This window comes from Falco peregrinus, chromosome 6 (genome assembly GCF_023634155.1).
Source record: "Falco peregrinus isolate bFalPer1 chromosome 6, bFalPer1.pri, whole genome shotgun sequence".
NCBI classification, from domain to species: domain Eukaryota; kingdom Metazoa; phylum Chordata; class Aves; order Falconiformes; family Falconidae; genus Falco; species Falco peregrinus.
The window spans coordinates 82,857,483-82,877,848 of NC_073726.1; the positions used below are offsets into that span (position 1 = coordinate 82,857,483).

A 20,366-nucleotide genomic window follows, 5' to 3' on the forward strand; every position below is an offset into this window, starting at 1 on the left:
GAAACACCTGTTTTAAGTACTGTTTGCACTGATTAACACAATGACAAAAATCAAACTTAAAAAAGCAAGCACCTTGCTTTAGGTGGCAGGGTACCAGTGACCAATGCACTTGACTTAGTGAAGGAAGCGCTTTGCGAGAGCAGGACGTGTACTGATGGCGGGTCTGCACTAAGAGTCCCACAGCCTGCCCGCACACAGGACAGGTCCCCGCTGGTCCAAGGACCCCACTTTGCCATGGCTTGTGCCTTGGTGCAGCCTGCTGGTACTGTCAAACTGCAGCACACTGCAAAAGCCTTCACTAAATACCATTTCGAGGGTTTCCTACTGCTGGGCTGAGGGGCTGGTGCAGGAGCCTCAGGTGTACATACCCTATGGATTTTGGCAGCAAAAGGGAAGATGTAGGGAAACTGCATTTGTTCCACAATGGCATTATCATAATGATGCTTTTCAAAACAAAAAGTTCGAGTTTTCTGAAGGATTGAGCACATGCACCTTCTGTTAGCTTTTCCTTTAGGGTTGCAGTATCTCCATACACAGGGCCACATTTTTTTTCTGTGTTCTCTTTTGGATCTTTGTTTCAAATACAGTATCACTGGATTTGTGTTGTGCTTGTAGAGTTGGTAAAATGGAAGGAAAAAATATCCAGTAATTTTTGTAATAAAGGGAATAAAAAAAAAAAATCATTTCTTTTGAAAGAAAAAATATCTTGCAATGTATGTAATCGCTGCCCTAAACATAGTACAATTGTGCACAACTCTCAGTGACCCTGATAACTCTAGTTATTGTATTTTGATTCTATATGAAATAGTTGTTGCAAATGCAGATTAAAGTCATGGATCTGTGTGCCTTAAATCCTTGAATCCTTGGGCAATGCAGTGCATTTTCCATTTAAATAATTGTTCCAAGCCCTTGTGGATGGAGAAAAGCCTAGTGCATGTCTTGGGAATAATGTTTGCAGTGATATCTACTTGTTTCTGCTGAAGTTCTAAAATTCGTGAGTTGTTGCATGCCCCTTAATGGAGTTTTAACTGAAAACCTCTCGTCTGTACCCCAATGGCAGGGCTTAGATGCAGCTGCTGTGTGGATGGGGAGGTGGAGGGCCGGGGAGGATCGGCTCACACGGCCGGTTTGCGTCTCCACCATTGCAGGATTAGCTGTGTGAGCACTACAACAGGCAGTGCAACTGGTGGTGGGTTATGATTTCCTTAACCCCCTTCTTTCCCTCTGGTGTTCATTCCTCTGTTCCTTTCTACCCAAGATCATGTTTGGGCTTATGGGTTTCTCAGTACCAATGCCCATATAGAGCTCTATTAACACCTTGCTCTCTTGTCATTCCTTCTGGTATTAGAAAGAGACTTCTACTTATGCTGAAGAAAACCTGTGTGAAAATCAAGGCTGTTGAAAGTGTTGGAGTAAACGTTGTGATTCTCTTTCTCTGTGTCTTGAAATGTCCACGTGCTTTTCACATCATCACCTGCAAATGTAGGCATCCTCTGTCAGCTGCCTTCTCAGGACTTTTTAACCCCGAGGCCAGTGAATGCTCTGTCAGAGGGCTCAGAGTTGTTTTGCTAAGCCCTGAGTTAATGTCCTTAGCTTGCATCGATGTATTGCTAGTATTCTTTGACTAAAATAGATTTCCTATGGATTAACTGACCCTATGCGATTTGGTACCTAAGCTATGTTTGGCTGATTGGCTTGTTCGAGCATGGCTGGTGTCTTATCCTTGCCATGCTTTAACCTTTGAAAGTAAACTGTCTTTTCAGACTCCTGTGATGGCTTACAATACATAGATGTGTCTGGGTACGGGTGACAGTATGCTTAGATATTTTCTTTCTTTCTTCCTCTTATTAAAGGTCTCAGTAGACCATTTTTAAACTGTACTCCAGAGTTTTTTGGATGATGATTTTTCCCTTTGTAATTTCCTAACCTGCTCTACATGTTCTCACCCAGAACCTGGATCGATTGTGCAAATTGTTATTGTCTCATAGTGTATCTTTTCACTCTTACCGCCCTATTCACATGGCTGTTAAGCGTGGATAGCTTTTTATAGGTAAATACATCTTTAACATCAATGATTTTCCTCTCTCTCGTGAGGAGGAGCAGTGGTTGAATAGTGATACACTTTACTGGCAGTTGCTGAACGCGCTTATTACCTCCAGGTAATCACCGCAGTGATGGTTTCAGATCTGGTGTTGTTATAGTGCTTTTCCAGTCCTCAGTCCGCTGGGAAGTCAAGGGATGACACCCTACATATTCTTATTAAAAAATACGCACTGTTTACTTCTCTGTGTTTAAATAGTACTAATCTGGGAAAGCAACCGCTTCTAGGTATTTCCTAAAATATTGTTGTTTCCCTTATTATCACTGAACATCCAATCATGGTATGTAGTTGCAGGAGTCCACTGTTACTCACAATAGCCTGCAATTGTGTTTATAGCATCCAGGCATTTTTCATGCTTAAAACAATAGTGATTCCTCATCCCATTCATGCCTTCTTTACATCTTTTGCTAAATTGGTACACTACAGTCATTTCAGAATTATGTATCTCCTTAGGTTCTTACTGTTAACAGAGCAACCAAACAATCCTGCATAGTATTCTGATTTTCCAAATTAATGTTACTCACCCTTACCCACTCCCATTGCTAACATACCAGTGACCAGAATATTTGATTTCTTTCTAACAATCTGTTGTTTGTTTTCTCGTTTGTTTTTCATACAGCACATGGAAACATGGATTCCCGCCAATGAGCCTTGCAAGATCTGCACGTGTCTTGATAACCAGAAAGTAAACTGCATGGTCCAACCTTGCCCTACTGCCAAACGTAAATTCATTTAGCTCTGAGTATGATTGGATGTGAATTGATGTTTTTGTTACCTAGTTTTCTAGTTCTTATCCAAACTTACTTTATGAATGTTCTCTTCTTACTCCAGCTGTTCTCTGTGGTCCCTGTGAAGTCCCTCGTCTGCGCAGGGACCCCAGCCAGTGCTGCCCTGAGTACGAGTGTGGTAGGTTCTCATAAACTGTTGGAATCTTCTTCGTCCCTGTTTTTACTAGATGCTTTAAAGGTATACAAGGCCTTTTTTGATTTAATGCAATACTCTATTTTTGAAACTACTGTACAATCATCTGTGTGGAAAAATAAACAACTCCTGGGAACGTGAATACCCATTCACTTCCAATTTGACTGTGTCCCTCTTTCTGTAAGAGATGAGGAAAGGAATGGAGCAATTTGTTTTTGTCTAAATGACATTAGGATGGTCTTTTTTCAAGTATCTATTTTTGCATAGCCTATATTTGCACATTAAATATAACATTAGAACAGTAATCCTCATAACCCAAGCTTGAACTGTCCCCTAAGTTATTTTGAAAACAAACTCTGACCTGCTGAACTCTTAACTTACTTCATATTTTAGGATAGCAATTGAGCATAAGGAAAAAAAGTTTAATGGGGATGTGCGTGTGTGTCCTTTCTTGAGGACTGACTAGTCAGGCGTGGTCTTAAACACTCTCTCAATTTCTCTTAGTCTGTGATCTGGTTTCCTGTGATTTGCCTCCTGCCCCTGTCTGTGAATTTGGCCTGCAGCTTGCTCTGACCAACCCTGGAGAATGCAGACCAAATTACACATGTGGTAAGATTTTATATTTTTTTTATGTATATATTTTTTTTAGCAGGGAGTGACCCTGGAACATTGCATTTGAGCAACACTCACAACAACTTCCTTTAGACATTTTTTCCCTCTGAAAGGTTTAATTTTGGAGCCAATGGACACATAAAGATTTCACAGACTTGGAAGAAGGGTATTGTTGACACTTTCTGAGTATACTTTTGAATTAAGGAAAAGAGAAGCACTTTACTCTTGGAAGTGTGTGCTCCGACCCTTATGCTTATTTTATAAATCTTTTTGATTGTATGTGAGACAAGGAAATTTTGGCAGGGTAGGAACTTCTCCTGAACCTGCAGCACAATCTTTGACCTTGGTCTTTTATATCTGCATTACTACTTAGTCTTTAAGTAGATTTATAACAGTTTGCGGTACTAATTAGTGCCTTGCTGCCAGAGAACTGTCTTGTTTGCTCGCAGCTCTCTGAAATGCTGTGTGCTTGACGTGGTACCTACCTTTTTCTGCCAGCGTGTAACAGAGAAGCATGCAGCTTAGTTCAAAGACCTTCCTGCCCACCATATCGAGAGCTGACTGTTAAGAAGACGGAGTGCTGTGATGAATACGAGTGTACCTGCAGCTGTACAAACTCCACAGTGAGCTGCCCTCTGGGATATCTCTCCAGATCTCTCACCAACGACTGCGGCTGTGTATCTACCACCTGTGTTCCCGGCAGGGTAAGGGGAATGAAGTGTCATTTCCACAGATGAGAGCATCTTTTATACATGGAGTAACACCACCAAAGTAAGCGGGTAGCTAGGTGTTAACAACCCCCAATGAGACCACCAGCTAATGATGCCAGGGTATTTTTAATTTACATGCGTCTGAGAGAAATATACTGTGGCATCACACTGTTGCTTGTGTTATTATAGTCATTTATGCTGACATAATCAACCCATTTTTTATGACTTCCGGAGAATCAGATTTTTTATATTATATAAATATTGTTTATATGCCTGTATATATATATATATATATACATACACACATGTATATACATATGTATATATATATACATTCTAATCAAATTTAATATGTATATATACATATGCCCACCAAAAACATTTGAAACTTTAAGGTAATTCAAGCATTAGGAATTTCAGAGGTAATTTAAAAAAAAATAAATTTTTTCTAATAACAGAGGTACATGATTTTGGATCCGTGCAGTTACTATATATTCTTTCATTCCTATACTAGCTTTATTGAAATATTTGGGACACCTTATTTAACACTTTTTGGCAAATTAATACCTGAATCTGTTAAAGCTTCACCAGGATATATTTTTCTTTATTTTTCCAACCTTTTATTAAGTTCTTATGTTAACCTTTAAGATAAGGTTGCTTAGAGGTGAGGTTGCGGTGCAATGTAACCTTTTCATTGAAGCAGCCTTACCTAATAGCTTAACATAGGGTTACAGTGTCTTGCAGCTCAGGAGATCTAGCCTTTATTTTCTGTTGCTAAGTAGTTCATGACCTTGCATAAGTAATTTTATGTCTCTGTGACTTACTTGCTATATCTATAAAATTAAATGATGTTCATCTCTAATAACATGCTGTAAAATTTACTAATAGAAAGTGCAGTATAAGAGATGGCACTACTTTTGTGGTGGCTGTGATGGCCTAAGGGTAAAAGAGAATGAATGCTTGTAGTACAAAGTAGGATCTTTTCAGATCAGCTGATTTAGCTGGAAAAGATTTTACTTGCACAGCACCTTCTACAGGACCCACTGTTTCTTGTCTCTACATATTGGGTCACGTTATACTTCCAGGGAAACTGAGTCAGACCTTGGGCAATTCCACTGACTGCAGATAAAATTCTCCAATTTTTTCTTTATAAAACAACAGCTTTGGTTGCCCTTATTTTCCTTTCCTTAACAGAGTGGCCACAATTTTAAGACCTGTACTATTTCTACTGGGTTCAAAGTATTCCATAAAATTTATGGTAGGTTTCACATCTTAAAAAGAGCTTTTTGGAGCCAGCAGTGTGCCCTTACAGCACCACTGTACTCTTTTATTTGTTAATTTTTGCATTCAATAGGTGTGCGTGCACAACAACATAGTCTACTCCATTGGGACAACCTGGGAAGATGGTTGCAGGGAATGCTCTTGCACTAGTATGAGGGATGATGTTACAGGACTTCAGATGATGGAGTGTCATGACAAAGCATGTAACTCGTTCTGCTCTCGGGTGAGTAACATTTAAACCAGTACCTTAGCCAGCAGAGCCCTGATGGGGATCTGAAATGATTAGTTTTAAACCTGTGTGTTTAGAGAAACCTGAGAAAAATAGAAAATAAGTGTTGTAGCAACGAATTATCTTGGGAACAGAGTCTAAGAGGGCCTGAGCATTACTGACTTTATATTAGGGTTATTGTTTTAGGATTATATATCCTGCTGCCAAGGAAATCAGTGACAAGTTTATTTTATATTTAAATAAAAGAACTGCATCCTGAAGTATCTATCATTTACACCACTTGCACAATAAATACTCATGGTGTCTGAAGTTCAATTTCAAATGACTCGTAGCTGAAGTTCGCTTTCTGAAGAGTTTCAGATTCATCTATTGCTCAGCACTGCCCATTACAGCAGTAATAACACCACATGCTGTGGCCTTTATTATGCTCAGACATCTGCTAGATGCTATAAAATTATGTGGTCTACTTTTGGAAGCCCACAAAGGAAGTATGAACTGCTTTATTATATTGACATAGCTGGTCCGGTAGGAGACGACAGATACTTGGTACTAAAAGTTGGTAGAAGAATTCTAAAAGGGTCAAAGGAATTTGGTTAAAAGTCAGCAGGACTTGCCATGTCATAGATTGGAAGACTTTGACAATAAAATGATTTGTGCAAAGAAAAGTTCAAAATGGTTTTTATACTTTAAACTACCCAATTTACATCCCTAACATTCCTCACCCTAGCATAATGTGGAGATCAAGGAAGTAAAAAATCACTGTAAAATTAAATGTGGTGCCCTAGAGCTGCGTTTTACTCTAGTATCTAGTACCTTGTACCCATAGTCCCTGAGCCTTCTCATGTCCTTGCTTTGTGAGGTTAACGTGGTTGGGTCAGTCAGTGAGGACAGTGGAAATACACAGCTTGGGTCTGCAGAAAAAGCAGGTGGCAGATGATGTTGCCCAGCCAAATGCTGACAACCCACACTCCTTGCCAACTGCCATGGCTGGAGAAGTTGTGTTGCAAACATCAAAAACATTTTGCCACTTTTTAAAGCTTTCAGTATATACATGGATTAACTGAGATAGTTCTTCATGGTATTAGCCAATTCCATTCAGGAAAAGACACATCTGACTTGAAGCATCTCCTCCTTATTCTGTGGTCTGGTATGTTCACGATCTGCAAGTTGAGTAAGCTGCACGGGACACAAGGTCCATGTCGAGCAACCAGATGTGGCTGTCTGGGACTCAGAATATTCTCTGCAGGCCTTTTGCTGACCCATGAATTTTCCCCATGGGTTTAATCTTCCCTGAACCGTGAAGTGAAGCCCAGAATAAGCTAATTTGGTTTTTTGCCTCAGTGAAGAAGCAAAGATGAGCTAGTTAATGCTATTCAGATTTCCAAGTTGCTTTTTAAATGTTCATGTTGGGCTATATATTGCATTAGGCCACACAAAATTCAAACAGTTGGCTAAGCAGCAAGCATTTCCAAATATGTCTTGTATTATCAGTGCTTTCAGTGGTCCTGTAGCTGATAAAAGTCTGCATGTTGGCCTGTGACTCAACAGACTGCCCTGGTGTCATTAGAGGTGACCAGCTGGAATTTGTCAGTGGGAAGTGCAAAGAAGGGCATACTACAGCAATAACTGCAAAACCTTTAACTATCTGAAGGGACAGGTGCTCCTTCTGTGTTTGATTCACTATGCTGACTGGGATGCTGCTGTGATGTTCTGGGTTATCTAGTGCTGCATGTGAGACAAAATTCACTTGGTTTTCTTCTGCTTCGGGAGTAGGCTTTTTTCTTCTTGCTGGAAATACAGTGAATCTCCAAACAAATATGGCATACACATTTCCCTCCTCTGCCAAGTCTCCAAATCTTTGCAGCCCATTTCCCACTGTTATTCCCAAACCTTTTAACCAGTTTTAAAAAGTCTGCTTTTTTCTTCTTTTTTTTTTTTTTTTTTTTTTTTTTTTTTTGTGAGTCCCTTTGGTGCAGTTGCATTCAGAACAGAGGCTAAGAAAAATCGACACAATATGTGTTCTTCATCCTTGCTTTTGTTCAGTTACATTTGGAAGAAAGCTCTTCATTAGCAAACCTTGTATATACAGCTATGAGAAGTTAGAGCTGTTCCTTTTGCTTTTGGAAAGACGTCGTTAATAATGTGCCTGGGAGTCAAAGACTGACCATGGGCATAGAGCATATATGTGCCTTACCTCATGGCTGAATTAATGTTGCTGTAGGAACCCTACACTGTCTGACTTGTTTTAAATTCTTATTTGAATTTACACTAACATGTATTTTAAAACAGTAAATCATGCACTGAAATTTGACTATATTAACCAAAGCAAAACCCCCAGTCCATTACAAAATTACAAAATCCAGCTAGTGCTCTTTCTGCAAAGTAAGGTTTGGTGAGAAAGCTTGAGGATGCTCAATGCAGTGAAAACCATGAGTGCAGATGTGAGAGCTTTCAGCTGTTGCAAGACAATTCCTTCAATTTCCGTTTATAGAAGGGACTTGTTTCTAGTATGGCAATTACTATGAAATTACTATGAATTACTATGAAATAAGAGATCTAAAGTATCTGGATGTGTTTTGGTTGATAGCCATAGCTTCATCAATAATTTATTATTCTAATAAAGTATTATTAATGCTAAGCTGCAGTTTCTTGGCAAATCAGCTGTAACCATTGCAGTGTCAAAAACCTTTCTTTAAAACAAACAAAACAGCCTTGGTGGAAACCATGCCAGTTCTTTTTGGGAATCTGCCATTTCTTCTGCTCATTTAATGGTTATCAGAGTTGTACAACCAAAACCATAGCTGTTGGAGAACCTGGAGAGCTCAATTTTTTTTTTTTCCTCTGCTTATTCCTGATTCAGTGGATATACATATTAAGGACTAAAGAAGTTCTGTTATCCGGTTTGAATTGGCCTTAAAGCTTATTTTTCAGTTTAGATTGGATGTCATTGAAAGTCGTATTGACATTAAAGACATGCTTTAATCATCGATCATTACTAAGATGATGTCCAAACTCTCTGCTGCTCAGGGTTATTAATTCCATTGCCTGGTCCTAAAGTTGTGCAGTATCATTGTTGTCTATGTCAGCTGACTGCTGGGAAAACAGCTTACAGGTTTTTATCTAGCTACACAAAAAGAGAGAAAAAACCCCAAAGTAATGAATATACTAACTCCTTCACCCTGATGAATGAATGGTGCTACTGTTCTCCTGAGTATGATAAAATTAAACTCAAATTGTATCTGTAGTTTTAGCAAGAAACGATATGGAAAAAGAGTGGATGTTTCATTGAAATGAACCAATCCCACAGTTCTCTAAGGAGGTTATAACAGCAAACACAGACTTCTCACTAGCAAACCAGGTGTGGATTTGCTTCATTGTATGCCATAGTCCCCTCACTTTTTCTGTACTATCTTTCCCTTACCAAAGTTGTGAGAAAGCAAGCAGGTGATTGCTGCAGTTATTGCATGTGCCACAGGGAGGAGTGACGGCAGTGAAATTATTTCTCTGAGAGTGTATCAGACTACATCCCTTCAGAGAGTCATGGTGATAAACAGGGTAACAGCTTTTAAAGCATCTTAAGATCAGTAGTAGTGAAGGAAGCACTTGCTTTGCTTAATTTCTGTCAGTGTTCTTGGAGTTAGGCACTTTGTAAGTGCTATAAAGGAGTGTGATTTAAAGTACTGGATAATTTAAAGTATTAGATGATTATGAGAAGAACGAAGCATAATTTTCTGGCATAAGTGTTTAAGACAAAGCCATTTGGCTAAGTGTGTGTAAATTAGTTATGTTAGATTTTCAAACCTCTTGATTAATTAAATTAAAATAAAGAACATTTGTAGCCTATGTGCAAAGGCATAGTGAATTATGGTTGTAATAGATTCTGACTACAAAAGCTGTGGCTTTAATCTTCAATATTTCAAATGGATATTTTCCTTTGAAGTAGCATGTAATGCATGGTAGTAAGTGGCTTAGTAATCTATATTAAGGGGGTCAAAGAAACTAAAGTAAAAGGAAGAATGTTGTTTGGATATTAAATGTTCAGGATCTCATTTAAAAACTGTGAAAGTCTTGTTGGGAGGTAATTTCAAACATAGTACTTGCACTTTAAGCATAATTTTTTATGGAAATTAGGAAATGATACTTTAATGTTCTAGAGACTTGCAAACAGAGAATTCAGTCCTCTCCTGGGGTAAATGAATGCAGCTCCAGGGAAATCTCTAGAATTGTGCTGATTCTTCACCACTGAAGATTTTGCTTTCATCATTTCAAGTTGATTTATATCGTTCCTACTGGGTTTTCCTCAGTCTACTCTTGTAATTTTCATTCTCTTTGGTTCCTCCTACCCTCTCTAGGTACTGTCACCTCAATATGTATAAGGCAGATACTGAAGCCTTCTTAAGAATACTACATTGAGGAATGATTTCTGTCCTTTCTTGCTTGCTTTGTGGCCAAAAGGCAGCTGACAGAATTTTCTGGCCAAAACCTTAGCACCTGTGAAAAGATGAACTACGTATCCTGAGAAACCCTAAAACAAAAGAGGGAGTGCACAAATATGCCAAGCCATAGTCTGTGTGGATCCCTCTAGTAGCCTTGAGTAGGCAATGAAAAATGTGCATTCTCTGAATGCTACAGAATTAATCTGCATTCCTCTTTTGTTTGTCACAAGCTAAGCTCCAGTTCAAAAGCACACAAAATCCATCCCCCCCGCAAAGGTCTTAATCCATATGCTTTCACCCTCTGCACGGGAGATGAGCTTTATCTCTGCATTTGTGTTTGATTAAACAGCCTGATCTGGCAGCATAACTGAGCACTTGTTAGGTTCTCTGTCACAGCTGCTGATTATCGCTCTCAAGTCACCCACATGCACCTGTTCAAATGCAAGGGCTGCCTTGTGTTGCCTTATCCCTTACCTCCCAGGGCATTTTTTTAGTCCTGAGGACAGCAATCTGCCTTTCAGTTTGATGGGCAGTCGTACACTTACTGAGGGCTTCTGAATTTTAATTCCCTGTTTGAAGTCTGTGTTTGGGGAAAAAAAAATAAATAAAAAAGTCATCACAACGTGGAGGAGAATAAAGCAGCGGATCCAGTCCAATAAAAGTAGGGAACAACAGAATATTGACTGTAAGTGGATCCTTGAACAAACTATGGCAAACACTGGCATCTCTATATGCCAGAAAATGAAAAACAATGAAAGAAGAGATGGATACTGCTTACTCTGCCTAGTTCAGTCTAATGTTAACCTTCAACAGCACAGTATACGAGACTTGTCAGATGTTCATGTTCATAGATGGTACAGCTCAGGAATAATCCCGGTAACATATACTCTTTGTACATAAGTCATCTAACTGGGACACCCCCACCTCGTCAGCCTCAAAATGAACACTACATTATCCTTTTCTTAGATGCAACCTTAAAAATGACCACCTTTAGAATTAAACGTAAAGCTTTTTTTTTTTTTTTCCTCTGGACCCAAATTTCCATGGTGTAAGGTAAAAAGAAGGTGCGTTTTCTGATGGTGAAATGTTTGCCGTGCTGTGAAGTATCTGTGACAGCAGGCAATCACTGTTGGCCTTACTGCTCAAGTACAGATGGGTGGTCAGCTTTTTGAGGAGCTTGTAGACTACTGCAGTCTGCAGGTTTGTTTTCTGAGATGGGTTTGTAGTCTGTGGTGGTTCAGGGGTTGTGTTAGGAGAATCTCAGCAGGTGCTGAGGTCAGGAGCTGTGATCTCCAGTGTTTCTTCCCCTTAGGAGTCAGAGCCCCCATACTGTGAACGCACTAAGCACCAAACGGGCCACACAGGCAGGTTGAACTGTTCAAAACCAACATCTTTGTCAGTGCCTTAGGGGTGCAAATCACCCCTGGAGTCTGCCGCATAGCACCTTTTTGTTTGCACTGTGTTTTGTTTGCGGGCTGTGTTCAAACCAACTTAGTGAAATCCGAGTTCTGCAGCTGGATTTTGCTTTATTCTGGGCATAAAAACCTCATGGAGTTTTACTTCTCTGAGTTTGCCGCACAAATAAGTTGTATCCCATATTTCAGATACTTCAGATATGTATTTAGCAGATAAAAGTCATATAAAATGAAATGCTCAATGGCACAACTTTTTCTGCAAAGCTAGGTCAAACTCTGGTATTATATTTTATGACATTATACAAAATGCACTTCCATATGAAAGTCTGCTGATTATCAAGGTTTGCTAATGTGCTTCATATTGCGAATCAAGGACAGTTCATGAAGGGGGAGGGAACATTTGGGAATACTTCAGCATTTCAGTTCAAAGGGGCTGACCAGAATAAAGTGATGCTTATTTTCATGGACATTTTTCACATGAACAATATTTTCTTTGACAGAACATCTTTCCTTCAACTCTGTATTGAAATCAGAGTTACATTTTTACATTTTGCCCCTTAGAGACTGCCTAGCTATTAAACGTGGAATATATTATTTCTAAATTTGATTACAGCTCCTTGCTTTCAGTTAGATATTCCAGTGGTTGAATATTTGGCTAGTTGCTTCAGGAGATGGAAAGATGAAATGTTCAGTCAAAACTGGTCCCTGGACTACTTGTCTGACCAGCCCTTCCCTCTGTTTCAGCACAGGGCAGTCAGGTGTCTGAATGTGCTCAGGCTGAATCCTCAGGGGTGGAAAGGGGACATGTTAGTGCTGATTAACATCCAAGATGCTCCTAGAATTTCTTTTTCTGCTGTAAAATAGTATTTTATATATCTCTCTCTTAATGATTTTTAAAATACCCGATAAAAGTTCTCATAATTATGTATGACTCATATATGAAAAGAGAGGCCATTTGAAGTACTGATTTTTTAAAAACTGTATTCTTAACATTCACATACAGTTTTCTCTCAAAATCTACCAAATAGCAGCAATTTTGATAATCACCCTTGGAAGTGGATGTACTTCTTCCTTTTGCACTCTGTAGGGCCATATTATTGGAAAGACTTGGTCTTTACAACGTGCTAATGCATGAAAGAAACTGCTGGCATACAATAAACTGACATTTGGAAATGACTGCTGCTAAATGCTGTTGACATAGCTCAGGGTCGTCTGAAAGCATTTCTCTTTTACCTCTTCCCTTTCCATTTCTGCCTGTTTATGTCATTGGTTTTTTCTGTCTTGTGGCATATCTCTGTGCTCTTACGTATTTGAGCAGATCCTAGCAAAAGGAATATCTTTCAGGGTGATTTTTTTTTTATTATTATTATTAGGCACCTTCAGCCTTTTCTGTGCTCAAGAAGTGGTGCTCCATACCATGCTAGAGAAGCTGATACCCTCAAAAGGCCCATTAGTTGATTGGCATGACCTGAGCAAGGATATTACCTAGTTAGTCCATGTAGCTGAAGTGAATATGTCTTCAAAATATATATTAAGCAGTAACTAATGAGATAAGAATTTCTGCTCCTAATGTTGCATGCATTTTAATTTATTTTTTCTGACAGGTGATGTTAACCATTTAACAGGATGCTGAGCTGGGTGGACCACTTGTTTGTTCTGTAATAGCAGCACATGGCCTTAAAATTCTGTTTTCAAACTCCCCTTTATGTAAATAGTTGCTAATATTAAACATTTATCCCGGTGCTTTCTTTGAGGATTAATCTCCTCATTTGTATCATATTCCTGGATCAGTCAGTCCTTTTCTTTTCTTCTACAGGGTTACAAGTATATTGTCCAAGAAGGGGAGTGTTGTGGGAAATGCCAGAAGACTGCCTGTGAAGAGCAACTGTTCTGGTCTCGGGGTGATGCAGACTCTCGTTTGCATGAGGTGAGGTGGTGGTAGCGTGGACCCTTCCTCTTCTAGCAGAAGTTCCCTGAAATTATTTTGTTCTCCGTGGAAGGAGGCGAAGAAAATGTGAGCTGTTTCTTCTGTACATCAAACAGTGCTGAAAAACAATGTTTTCTGGGGCATGTGACTTACTTGGTCCTAACAAGAAAATCCTCCACACTGTTTTTGGGCTCTAAGGAAGCAATATTTTTGTGTAAAATTATTAATTTCACAAATGGTAGCTCAAAAGAATGTCGATAGGGCAAGATGCTTCTCTGGCTGTAGGCTATTTGTTTAAATTATCCCAATTAATTTGTATTATTGTATGGGGAGCAGGTAGACAGGGTAGTGGATTACTTGAATTTCATAGTTCTATTCAGATAGGATATCCTATTTGGTATACACTGACATATTAGGAAGTAAAGAGGATAATAATATTAATTATTCTGTGACTGCAAGATTGCTGCATGTCAGATCAGACCGCCATGGTCCAGGCCACATTTGTTTTCTGTTCAAAATATCAATTTATTTTCAGCAGTGTGCCTCTTCCCTTAGGATTCAAAGACCCAATGGGAAATGAGTGCATGCAATAACCATTTAAAATGCACTGCAGATACCTTACCGTTTGGGAAAGCTATATGAATATTTGTTTCTTTTCTTGCCTATGTTTTTAATTCCTTCAGGCTGCTTGCTTTGTTCTTTCCCTAACCCAACCACCCCTGGCAAGTCTTTGCATGCACTAGTAGCATTAAATTGCTTAATCCTATGCAGAGCTTTGGATTCAACAAAGGCAGGAAAAGTAAGTTAAATATGTTTAAAATAATACACCTTTTCCCCATCTTTTCTTCTCTAAGTGTTGTGCTTTATGATGTGTCTGCATTTTCGTATTTTGTTCACATATTTAATATTTTTAATTGCTTCTTTTACAAAAGCAGTCTGCATTTTTTTTTTTTTTAAAAAAATCTTAATGTATCATTTTGCAGCTTTGCCCCTTCCCTGATTTTACCAAGAGCATGTCTTAATGTGGATCAATATTCTTCTCTGCTTCATAAAACAAGCCTGCAGAAGGCCTATTTTAATGTCGCACTGTATCTTACTGATTTCTGTTGTCCTAATGGAGTAATAGATCCTTGTACTCTGGGGTCTTTTTCTTGCTATGTCGTTTTTCAACTCTCCTGTCAGCAACAAAGAAGTAAATATGTAACACGTGAGAGAAAAGTATTCCCTAATTTTCTGAGCAAAGATGTTTGAATTTACTGGAGCTGGGGATCTGATTTTCACTTTCACTGTTCTTGAAGTGCATTCGAAGAGTGTTCACAGTGGAAGAAGCATACAGCTTCAAAGCAGTGATCAGCTCCTCCCAGTGCTGAACTGTGACAGCATCTTCTTTCTGGCCTGTGGTGATACTTCCCATAATAGCTCCTGAAGTTCCTGCCTTGTCTGCCCCACGGGTGATTGTAATCAGTAAGGCTGTCAACAGAATCTGGTCACTTCTACATTTGCAAGTATTTCCAGGTCTGGAGCCTATTGCCAAAGCCTCCTTTGGGCTTAGCAGAGCTGGTGTGCAGCAGGTTCCTGCAGAAAGAGGGCCAGCTTGGCTACAGTGCAATGCAGTGCAGCCAGCGGCTGGGTAACAAACGTAGATTTAAATCCACTTAAGAGTGCTTTTTCTTTTTCACATGCTATTTCATCTGCCCCTTTATTTTTCACTTAAGGAAACTTCTGTAACTCCTACACCTCACAAACCAAGCAGCAGACTGTTCTATAAACTGATTGTAGCTGTCAGGATTTTAGGAGAATTGGGTGACAGACTGTTCCTCATGCAGTAAATGTGCTTTTTGCAAACCAGCATGTTGACTGTGATGGTCTTCCATCTATCCAGTGGCACAAATACAGCTGCCTATATTTAATCCTTTTACAATTTCCCATCAGGTTGGCACAGAGTGGCGATCCCCCTTCAACCGTTGTGTTATCAATGAGTGTGTCCGGGTGAACAATGAGGTTTTTGTACAGCAAAAGAATGTTTCTTGCTCTCAAATGGATGTGCCTGACTGTCCAGAGGGTACTGAACTACGTTGTGACCAAATAATAGACTGCTGTCCTTCCTGCAGATGTGGTAAGCTTTGGTGTATGACAAATGGAATCACTAGAGAATGAATCATCTCATGTGTTGATCTCCTGCCTCTTAACAGCAATTTCAAAAGTGTATGTTATGCAAGCATAGTACTTCTTTAAGCTCTCCTTATAATTTAGACATTTAGTACAATAGATCCTGCTGCTATTACTTTCTCTTTCCAACTGATGTTCACTGTCTCCTCTTGAACTACTTACTGTTGAAGGTATTTTGCATTGCTTCAAAGAGGCATACCAGGCTATGTTTCTACAGCTCTAGCCTGCATTGTTAAACATTTACAAGGGGTCTTGATATGTTTCTGGCCTAGGAAGATTCAGCGCTCTCCTCAGTGCCTGCTATGAACTTGGAGTTTGCATGCAGCCTTGATGTCTTCTGAATGTCTCTAAGCATTGTGGCTGTGGCCATTTCCTAGCATAGGCCTGGGGCAAAAGTCCAGATCAGGAGATTTGGCTAATTGGCCTCAGTCTGGGAAGACTCCGAGTCATGTTTAATTGACAAGTATATATGCAACAACAGGGTGAGGAGCTAGCAGTGGGAGAGAAGGGGAAATACATGCTGTAAGTTGCAGAAAAACTGAATGCATCTTCTGAGAGTGTGAGGCTTGGAGGGGAAGATTTCTGTTGTGCTATGTACTTGTTAAAAAACAGCTCAGCAAGAAATATTTGGAGGTGGAATTCAGGATAACTGAGAAATTGCTGCCTTTCAAGGTATAATGTAAGACGGCTCAATTATGCCTCTTTACAGTGAACTAGGTCTAAATGTCCTCAGTTGGGACTCTAATAAGTCAAAAAGCATACCTGTGGTTTATTATCTCTTGGTAATGTCATGATAATGATAATGCTAAAAGGAATATTATTTTTTTTTCAGTACCCCTGGATGGTTGTCCTTTGAATGGTACTGTTATTGGGGTAAGACACACTTCCTTTTATTTGCTGTGATGGCAAGACATTTAAATATATGAATGAGCTTTTGAAGGACACAAACTTGCCAGAATACACATAAGCATATAGGGCAGCTTTGTTCAGATAGAATCTCTGCAAGTGAGACCTTAGGGTAAAGGCAATGACAAAGGGGACAGCGTGTGTATGTCCAATTCATGACCCTGACACTTTCTATATGACAATGAATATCTTTGCAAAATGGGGACCGTAATGTTTCCTTATCTTGAAAGGATGCTTGAGAAAAGTGCTTAGAAACTGTAGTAACCTGTGTTGTGTAATGACTTGCAGGCTACCAAACACACAGGAAACTATCTGCAAGGGATAATCTCAAAAATGATCCTTGCCCACTTTGGGGAAGCAAAAACTTCCCGTATTCTACCTAGAGGATAAGGCAGATTAAAAAAGGATGGAGACTCTTGCTCCACCTGTGTGGAAGGAGCGGTATCCCTCCTTGGCTATTAGCAGGAACAGGAAAGCTGAGCTTCCTCACTGTTTGACCTCTTTTCCCTTTCAAGATCCCTGCTGATATGCCCTCAGAGGAAATTTTTTCTCAACTGCATATTTAATGGATAGATTAAGATATGTTTAACCCAGCCCATGACAGTGGGAATGATGGGAGTTAAGCATCTGATCTCATTTATGCCGAATTTATCTTTGGAGAGCTCTGTCAATTGTCCATTGTTTCCCTAAATCCATATTCTGGCAGCACCTCTGGTGTCAAAGAGCTCTGAATATTCTCATCATCCCCCAGGGAAACAGGTCCTCTTTAGTCATTTAACCTAACTTTTAACCTATGTATTCCTGCACTGTCAACGTATGCCTGTCTTTTTCCTTTATTTGAAAGGTATATTTACCCAAATCTATTTAGATTTTTGAGGTATGGCAGAAAGAACCTTTCTCCATCTATTTCTTCTGGTTTGATGGGGTTTTGATAGGCAATAGACATAAGTTTATCCGTTTGTTAGAGCTAAAGCCCTGTCATCAAGCATCCATCATTCTGTGTGGGGATTACTCCCCTGTAGAATTAAATCCAAGGAATAACTTTGCCTTTCTTGTCAGAACACTGGGAGAAGGGTTTTAAAGTGGTAAAATCTGAAATAATCTGCTTTCTCTTTGATTCGTCTGTTTGTCTCCTCTAGGGTATATTGTCAAAACTAGTTGTGGCATTTTCTAAAGCCCATACTTGTAGGAAATGTCATGCAGTATAGCAACTGCTAGCTCCTGCCACCTTCTGTTATATAGGATCTGCATGTGTGTATATATACATATTCTGTTAAAAAAGAAGTTGCATGCTGTTCTTTCATGAACAACTAATTTTTTTCTCTTCCAACAAAATGTTTACCTGATCTGTAAAGTCAAGTCTTTCTTCTGCTTTCAAGCGTTTTAAAATACTTCAGAATACTTTGAAAAATTAAGCATCAGAAAATTCTGAAACAAAATGTCATGTTGAGAGCAAAATGAGAAGTATCAGTTTTTTGAAGACTTAAAATATTTCAGCTTTTACAAAAGTGAAAAAAAAATCTGATCTTAACAAAATTTTCCAAAATTGGTATAATTCATGAAGTGTTTCAGCTGACATTTTGAAACTACATTTTTGACTCATTCTTATTTGCTATTTGGCTATCCATAAAAGCTGTCTCCTCAACTGCTTTTCTTTTCTTCTCTTTTAGCACAGCTTTTAAAATGTATTATTGTTCTTCCTGACAATTGGCTGCCTTATCAAACGCTGCCTGTGCAAGATTTTGGGGTGTAGGTAGGCCCCAGCTGTTACATTACTTCTGTGCTCTTGCTGGCGCAAATTTCAAGCGTTACTGAAGTTTGCATTCAACAACGCAGTTAGCAAAATACTTTCTCAGGATGGAGAGTGTGAAATTCGAGTTGAGATATAATCTTGGAAGATTTCTAAATGAAGTGGCCGTTTTAAGTAAAATAATAAAATAAAATTAGAGCTTATATTAAAATGTTTTAAATTAAACTAGCTTCATTTAATGACATTGTAAGCTAATTAACTATATGTCTGAAGGCTTTTGAGCAGCTGGCATTACTACAGCTTTGTCTTACACTATTCTCTGCTTCAATGACTGTTCCAGAGTTCTGGTCAGGAAGGAAGATGTGATGTCCACAGAAGTTTATACTTCCTGGATTTCAAAACCTTTATTCTGGGTCTTTTAAGAATAGGTTTCAAGTTTCATTTTATATCAAGGGAAAACTTTGCTCCATTAACTCATTCACTGAATAGTTCCAAGTTTTGAGTCTTTTACTGCAGTTCTGTTAACTGACTGTGTCCTTAATCCCTTTACATTTTTGCCTTGTATCTGGTTACCAATATTATATTCCAGTAATTTGGTGTATTGCATTCATTCTGCTGTTCTTAACAATGCTGTGGGCTTTAACTGCAGACTTCCAAGCAGGTGGCTGTATTTACCAAAAGGATTATCTATATCACTCATCTGTTTTCCCAGGCTTTTACTGAGTGGCATTTTTGAAGGAGATCTGAGTAGATTTGGGCTTTATGCAGGTTATTTTGGTTGCACGGACTAACACTGGGTTAGCAGATGTTGACATTTCAGTCTTAAGTGAGCCAAGAAAACATGTGATATGTGTATTATATAAAGTGAAAAAGATGTATCAATCCATTATTTCATTCAGATCTGTCATGCCAAGCTGTGCTTATTCACAGAAAGCCATTGTTGAAGCCATTTGCATGCTGATCCCTTTAAATACATTAAATAAATATCATAGAACTAAGCTGTGATGCAAACTTCGGATCAAGGTAAAACCTTCTCCCAGAACTTCAAGGCACTTGTGTGTGAAGAGTTTGTTTCAACATGTCTCTAGTAAGCCCTATGTTCCTGCCCATAACAGTGATTTTAATATAAACTCAACTTTATCTATCTTTTTTTTTTTTTTGTATTCAATTGGAATGTTAGAACTATTAAAAGATCCACTGAGGATATCAATCGTAATATCAGTTGTGGCTTTATAGACCCCTTCTTCATGATGCGAAAGCCTAGAGCTACTGAGGCATTCTGTGATAAGGATTTACTTCTAGAGGGCCTGAATTAAGTATAATTGTGAGAGTAAAGAGAACAAATCCAAATATATTTTGAAACAGGTCAACATGACGAGGACATCTTGCAGATTTGCAAGGCTTTTGTGTGTATTTGCACATATGTATGTGGAGCTACTAACCAGTAGAGCAATACCAGTGTCAGTGGGTCCAATGCCCTTGTGAGGCCATGTAGTCTGTACTAGAACTGTCACTGTGGTGTCTGAATGCTTTCCAATGTTGACAGTAAACAAGAACTACGGAGTTTCATATGACATTTGCTATCTGTCCCTCTCCCATAAGAAGATGTTATGAGTGTGCCCTTATGCCTGCATCCATTAAAGTCTTTGAACCCTCCAGATTAATGACCTGATACTCACTATAAAAGTTTAAACCAAGAAAGCTGGAGTCCCATGTCAAGGTCTCAAGCTAAGGTGTCAAAAGGCAGGGATCTCCCTATTGGTATTACCATCTCCATCATGTTGTAGGTGGAGGATCTTTTTTCTAGATCACAAAACAAAAAGAAGTAATAGCTATTGCTGGTGCGTTATAGAAAACCACTGACACCTGAGGACCTCTGTTGTGCTGGGGTGCAGATTAAAAATGTAAT

At 39.0% G+C, this 20,366-nt stretch overlaps 1 protein-coding gene across 1 annotated transcript in view; it reads left to right on the forward strand.

Moving 5' to 3' along the window:
• Positions 1 to 20,366, forward strand: part of VWF (von Willebrand factor) — a 144,121-nt gene that overhangs the window by 109,125 nt on the left and 14,630 nt on the right. Inside the window, exons 40-47 of the mRNA XM_027782874.2 lie at positions 2,721 to 2,823; positions 2,933 to 3,007; positions 3,527 to 3,631; positions 4,133 to 4,338; positions 5,699 to 5,848; positions 13,522 to 13,632; positions 15,565 to 15,748; positions 16,634 to 16,674. Of these exons, the coding sequence (XP_027638675.2) occupies positions 2,721 to 2,823; positions 2,933 to 3,007; positions 3,527 to 3,631; positions 4,133 to 4,338; positions 5,699 to 5,848; positions 13,522 to 13,632; positions 15,565 to 15,748; positions 16,634 to 16,674 (975 nt within the window). The remainder of the gene's footprint in view (positions 1 to 2,720; positions 2,824 to 2,932; positions 3,008 to 3,526; positions 3,632 to 4,132; positions 4,339 to 5,698; positions 5,849 to 13,521; positions 13,633 to 15,564; positions 15,749 to 16,633; positions 16,675 to 20,366) is intronic.